Raw genomic sequence first — 7,263 nt, forward strand, 5'->3', positions numbered from 1 at the left:
CTCCGAGCCTTGAAGTTTACAAACCACCATCATCCACCACCACCACCACCACCAGTCCATAGAGGGTGCTTTATGCTGACTGAAAACTTCAGGCATCTTTAGTATTTAAACGAGTATATTTTTTTCCACGGCAAACTATTATAAAAAAAAACTTTACAGTTTCAAATATATCTCAGACATATTCGAACTGGTCTAAAGTTTGTTTATTTTCCGTTACTCTTCATGCACTTCCCCAGATATCATATTTACGTTGAAATTTGTATATTTCATCGGTTGTCTGAAATACGTCCTGTTAGTTTTGTGGTTTTATCTTAATTCTTAATAAGGATATTTTTTTCATCTTGGTGTTATAGTAATATGTATTTATTTATGAGTTTGTGGTTAGGCGTGGTACAGGTTGTATTCTGCTTTGCGAGTTTATTTTAAAGTGATATATTCATCCATTTTAAAACCAGCGTGCATCTGGTTCTTATCGTAAAACGATATATGCAGTGAGTGTTGCATCTCATGTATAAGCGTGTGTGATAAATAAATTAGTAGAGGCGCAATGGCCCAGTGGTTAGGGCAGCGGACTCGCGGTCATAGGATCGCGGTTTCGATTCCCAGACCGGGCGTTGTGAGTGTTTATTGAGCGAAAACACCTAAAGCTCCACGAGGCTCCGGCAGGGGATGGTGGCGAACCCTGCTGTACTCTTTCACCACAACTTTCTCTCACTCTTACTTCCTGTTTCTGTTGTGCCTGTAATTCAAAGGGTCAGCCTTGTCACACTGTGTCACGCTGAATATCCCCGAGAACTACGTTAAGAGTACTCGTGTCTGTGGAATGCTCAGCCACTTGCACGTTAATTTCACGAGCAGGCTGTTCCATTGATCGGATCAACTGGAACCCTCGACGTCGTAAGCGACGGAGTGCCAACAACATTAACGTGTGTGAATCCGGTTTTGTATTTTTACAAGACGATGTCTACAAATTTATTAACGTTGTCCCTCCAGAAGTCCCTGGCAAAGAGGATCGATGACTTCTTTAATAGAGCTCTGAGAACCATCGAGGGCATCAGATGGTACCATCACCTTCCCAACGAAGAACTGGTGTGCGCACACCTCTCACGTTTGGGGTATCCATCGCATGTACTGGTACGGATATCTCCTCCATCTCCCGCTAGATCATCCTGCCAGGGCTTTAATCTCATTCGACGCAGTAGCCTCAGGCTGGAAGTGGCCTCATGCCAAGCCCTGTAACAAATGGTTGTACGTGATTGGAGGAAGATCTCCAGAAACTCATCGTCACTTTAGAGGATGCAGAGGGGCTGGCACAGGGCCGCCAGCGATAGAGAGCACTAGTGGACATGCTCGGCTCTACGCATGATAACAACTTTGGGACCACTAATCTGTGATGAACCCAGCCTTATCAAGCAAGGGCATGAAGCGAAGCGGCCTATTATTAACTAATGTCCGTTTTACGCGTAGAGCTTTATTGAGAAAATCTTTAACATCTTTTTGCGGCCACTTTTGTCTGATTTTAATGTTTACAACCTTTACACACACACACACACACACACACACACACACACACACACACACACACATATATATACGCATATATATAATATATGTATACATGCGCACATAGACAAATATGCACGCACATATGTTGGTTGTACTTTTAAATCTTGTGTGTGTATTGTAATCTCTACTGATTACTTTCGTGGATACAGTATTTTAAAATCTCTTGCGTAATTTCAGCAAAGCAGAAAAGTCGAGAATTAACGTTGTATTAACTTTAAAGGACTATATCATGTCATACATATATTTATCTAATTTTCCATTGCTATAGAGTACTTTTGTTTTTGTTATATATTTATGAGAGAGACACCAGAAATGATTGATGTATATCCATGTGCATATATCTACCTACCACTACCAAACTACATATATATATATATATATATATATATATATGCATATAAAGCACCCCTCACTCACACACACATACTCATTTGTTTACGCTCTATACGTACGTGTGTGTGTGTTTGGTTAAGGAAGCAATGCTATTAATTTAAAGATGAGAGAGAGTGAAGAAATTGGTGAAGAGGCAGCAGATGAAAGATGGAGGAGGGGTGAAGAGGGGTGAAGAAATGATAACATGGATGTACCCGGGACTTCTCAAGGGGGTAGAGGGAGGATGTTATCACAACGTTTGTTATTTTTATTTTGTGCGAAGCTTGAGTAGCAGATGGAGAGAGAGAGAGAGGGAGGGGGCGAGAGAGAGAGAGTGTGTGTTTGGAAAGACTGTGTGGTGATATAGATTCTGTGTGTATGCTTGTATGAGTCTATCTCTATGTAAGTATCTATATGGATGTGTGTGTTTGTGTGTGTGCGTGTGTGTGTGTGTGTGTGTGTGTGTGTGTGTTATGGGTTGTGAAAATATAAGGTGAAAACGTGTGCACGTGTGTGTATGCATGCGTGACTACTCACACACACACACACACAAACACACACATACACACACACAAATATATTCTAAAATTTTTTTCTGATAGTGTATTTGTTTAGGCTTCGGTCAGATATCATTAAGCAAGTCTATGATCAAAAGTATGCCCGTCCGATCCATGACCACCCAGACTGTATCGGCAGATGAAGGCCTACATTATCCGATACGTATTTTGCCATTATTACTACCAAGCCAAAGGCGGCGTGCTGGCAGAGTGGTTAGCGCGCCGGGCGAAATGCTTAACGGTTTTTCGTCTGCCGTTGCGTTCTGAGTTCAAATTCCGCCGAGGTCGACTTTGCCTTTCATCCTTTCGGGGTCGATAAATAAAGTACCAGTTACGCACTGGAATCGATGTAATCGACTTAATCCCTTTGTCTGTCCTTGTTTGTCCCCTCTATGTTTTAGCCCCCTTGTGGGCAATAAAGTAATAAGAATCGTTAGTACGTCAGGCGAAATGCTTAGCGGTATTTCGTCTGTTGCTACGTTCTGAGTTCGAATTACGCCGAGGTCGACTTTGCCTTTCATCCTTTCGGGGTCGATGAAATAAGTACCAGTCAAGGGATCTAATTTGTTTAGTTGCCAGCATTTCAAGAATTAAAGTTTATCGAAAATTTTAAAATTCGGCACATTAATATACTTTTTCAAGCTGAATTGCTGGAATTATTTCACTTTTTCAGAAAAGCGTTTTAAAAAAGACATTCGTCTAAGTTGCCGCTCAGTGGAACTGAAACCAGAACAATGTGGCTGGGAAGCAAACGTCTTATGACACAGCCACGCCTACTTAAATATGTACATAAATTTGTTCCTGTAACATATATATATATATATATCTCACTGTTTCGTTTTCCTGTCTTGTTTTCTGTCCGCCACTACATTCCTCCATGGTACAAATTTAATTTGTAGTCCGTGGGAAGAGCCATTTTAACGATGCGTCCTGCCCTAACTCTTCGAAACGCCAGTGTTAGAATGGAGGCAGCTGATGAAGGAAATGTTCTCTATGTGGCCTGTGTGTTTTCTGTACTCTGTTTATCATTTTGTCTATGTTTTGTTTGCAACGTCCTGTACCCAGATATGCATCTATATATACACGTAGATGTTGGTATGTACATACATGTACGTATATATGCATATACTCATTTATTGTTTGTGTATATATATATATATATATATATATATATATATATATATATTGCACTTGTGTAAAATACCCCTATCTACTATATTTCACAAACGCATGTGTGTGCATGTGTTTGTATGTGTGTGTGTGTGTGAATGTGTGTGTTCCTGTGTGTATATGTTTGCGTGTGTGTGTTTGTGTGTGTATGTGTGTGTGAGTATGCATGTGCCATCAAAATTGACGGTATAAAATGCCATTTAATAAATGAAACGATATAACAACATAGATGCCATATATTACATATAGACTTTTATTAGAATGTTATTAAATTTTTATTGAAAATAACTTGAATGATTGAATCTAAAGAGAAATTTAACACGAGCAAAAGTTCATCGAGTTTTACTGAAATCGTTTGAGTAAGTTATTGAGGTGAAAACAATAAAAAACGTCTTTATGTGATTGTTGGCTTTTCTTCCAACTAATATTTTCTGAAATCGCTGGCGTGGCTGCGAAGCAAAACATGACAGCGTCTTACATATATAAACGTTATTTCGACTAATATTCAAAGATGTTAAGGCTGCAAGCTGGTTGAGGTGTTAGCACGGTGCCCAAAAATGTTTAGCGGCGTTTTGTCCATCTTCATGTTCTGAGTTCAGATTTCACGGAGGTCGACTTTGCCTTTCATCCTTTCGGGGTCGATAAATTACGTACCAGTGAAACACTGGGGTCGATGTAATCGACTAGTCATCGCCCCCCCCCCCCAGATTTCAGGCCTTGTGCCTATAATAGAAAAGCTTCTTCTTCTTCTTCTTCTTCTTCTTCTTCTTCTTCTTCTTCTTCTTCTTCTTCTTCTTCTTCTTCTTCTTCTTCTTCTTCTTCTTCTTCTTCTTCTTCTTCTTCTTCTTCTTCTTCTTCTTCTTCTTTATTATTATTATTATTATTATTCAGTAGTTTTATTTTTATAACGTGCTTTCACTTCACTACCGAGCGCAGCTCTGTGTGCCTTGGGTATGTGCTGTGGTTTGCTGTGGTGCTCTTATGGTTACTGTATTGAAAGTGTTTTGCGTAGGATGTGTGCAGTGCCCAGTAGTGCAATTTTCTGTATGTTATATATATTTGTAAGTCCTGGTGTTTTTGTTATGCATTTGTCTGAATGCTTTTTTAAGATCATACCTAAAGCATCTAGTATAGTAGGAATTGTTTCTGTTTTTAGATTCCACATTCGACTTACCTCTATTATTATTATTATTATTATTATTATTATTATTATTATTATTATTATTATTATTATTATTATTATTATTATTATTATTATTATTATTATTAAGGCAGCGAGCAAGGCGGTGAGCTGGCAGAATCGTTAGCGCACCGGGCGAAATGCTTAGCGGTATTTCGTCTGCTGCTACGTTCTGAGTTCAAATTCCGCCGTGTAATGACAATATAAATACTGTTACTGTGGTTATTGTTGTCGTTGCTGCTGGTATTGATGACAATGTTGATGATGATGATTGTGATAACGACTACGGTTTTGTATCTTTCAGGTTTCCGTCCATCCTTCCTGTTCTGGAAACTGAGTTCGTTGCTGAGAAAATAATTGAGGCTGTTTTGTGCAACCAGGAAGTTCTGTATGTTCCACGCATCATTTATTTCATTTCGGCTGTAAAAGGGTAAGTTTTTTTCTTTTTTGTTTTTTATTCCCGACTGAGTTATTGCAGTTATTTTTGTTGTTTAATCCCCTGATCAGCTCCTGATCAAATAGATTCCAACCGTGGCCATCTTGTCTGTTCACGCCCAGCGTATCTCGGTCTAGAGATTCTATATGCTCTCTTCTCTCTAAAAAAAAAAAAACGCAGTAGGCTGTTATTTGAAGAAGGTGTGCTTGTTACTTCTAGAGCAGGGGTGGGGTAAACCTCGCCCGCAGGAGCAATTGCGCCCGCGAGCCCGTTTTATTGTGCCCGCAGGATGATATAGTCATATGTACAAAATATAGTAAATTTTTTCAATCAAATTTATACAATATTCGTATACTTATTTCCGACAAAGGTCGCGTTTCCACTACGATAAAATGCTCAGAAATCGTCCGGTAATTGCCACTTGAATGGAAATTTTGTTTTCACTATAAAACACATATTGCTAGGTTTGTACCACCCCCTTGAGACCCAACTACACTCTAGCTGAAAATATAGAATACCTCATACGTAATATAAACGTCCTAAATTCAGTAGCGGCGTTAATAAAGATGTTACGCGTTAATTTGATGTGTTAAACTTATCTTTATTAATGTATATCAAATTATACATAGATATATACAAGATTTACACAAATATAAGAGTTGGAACCTGTGATCCGCTCGCGGACGTTTTTCTTGGGAAATTTCTGCTCACCGCACTGAAAAGTTTCCCCACCCCTGTTCTGGAGCATCGATCGACTTCATGGAGGTTCTCATTGGTTCGTAATACGTGTGTGTTTTGAGTATATACGGTCCTTTTCTCCGATATTCATGTCTTAACAACATCTTTTCTATCGTTTATCAAATAACATGACATCACAAATTTCTTCAAAGAACATCCACATATTTAATACAGTTCTATGTTTAAGAGATGAGGAATTATGTACATTATTTACATTATTTACATTTGACGGATATTTGTCCTAATCTTGTTTGTTGTTAACACAACGTTTCGACTGATATACCCTCCAGCCTTCATCAGGCATATGGCGTGGTGGTTGAGAGCGCGGGCTTCTTATTCCAAGTTCCAATGATTCCAAGTTCAATTCCAGGCAGTTTCCTGAATAATAATAATAACAATGATAATAATAATAATGATAATAATAATAATGATAATAATAATAATAATAATAATAATAATAATAATAATAATAATAACAACATCGAAAAATACCTTAGGAATGAGAACCCAGATTCGAAATTTCCCTAAGACACCTGATGAAGGCTGGAGGGTATATCAGCCGAAACGTTGTGTTAACAACAAACAAGATGAGGGCAAATATCCGTCAAATGTAAATAATGTAAATAATGTACATAATTCCTCATCTCTTAAATATAGAACTGTATTAAATATGTGGATGTTCTTTGAAGAAATTTGTGATGTCATGTTATTTGATAAACGATCCTATGATCGAAACCGTGATCCTATGACCGCGAGTCCGCTGCCCTAACCACTGGGCCATTGCGCCTCCACGTTAGGGGTCTATGCAATAAGGTAACACAGGTGTGGTAATATGATCTATATAAATCCTAATCTTTCTCGATGCTCGATTTGGTTAGCCAAGTTTGGATTACCATACGGTGCTTAAAAGGTAGGCGCTTGTATGTTCTCTAGTGTCTGATGTAAAATATATTTGACCCTTGAGTATGTCGAAGGAGAGATCGATCTAACCGGCCCTCGGCTGGTTTTCTGCTATTGTGCAAACTCGGCCGTTCGATGGAATTGTCAAGTTACTAAAATATAAACACACACACGGACACACACACATACATGCACATGCATAGAAATAGGTGCATATACGCGTATGTATATATATATATATATATATATATAGACACATTCACACACACATGCAGACATACATATATGTCTGTGTATCTCTCTCTCTCTCTCTCTCTCTCTCTCTCTCTCTCTCTCTCTCTCTC

At 38.6% G+C, this 7,263-nt stretch overlaps 1 protein-coding gene across 3 annotated transcripts in view; it reads left to right on the forward strand.

Annotated features, from left to right (window-relative positions):
- The window catches only part of LOC106880149 (epidermal retinol dehydrogenase 2-like), a 172,633-nt gene that overhangs the window by 153,563 nt on the left and 11,807 nt on the right, over nt 1–7,263 (forward strand). For all 3 annotated transcript variants that reach the window (XM_089340085.1, XM_089340083.1, XM_089340084.1), the window contains one exon: nt 5,150–5,275. In XM_089340085.1, coding sequence (XP_089196211.1) covers nt 5,150–5,275 — 126 coding nt within the window. The remainder of the gene's footprint in view (nt 1–5,149; nt 5,276–7,263) is intronic.

This window comes from Octopus bimaculoides, chromosome 23 (assembly GCF_046866305.1).
Source record: "Octopus bimaculoides isolate indiv1 chromosome 23, ASM4686630v1, whole genome shotgun sequence".
Taxonomy (NCBI): Eukaryota; Metazoa; Mollusca; class Cephalopoda; order Octopoda; family Octopodidae; genus Octopus; species Octopus bimaculoides.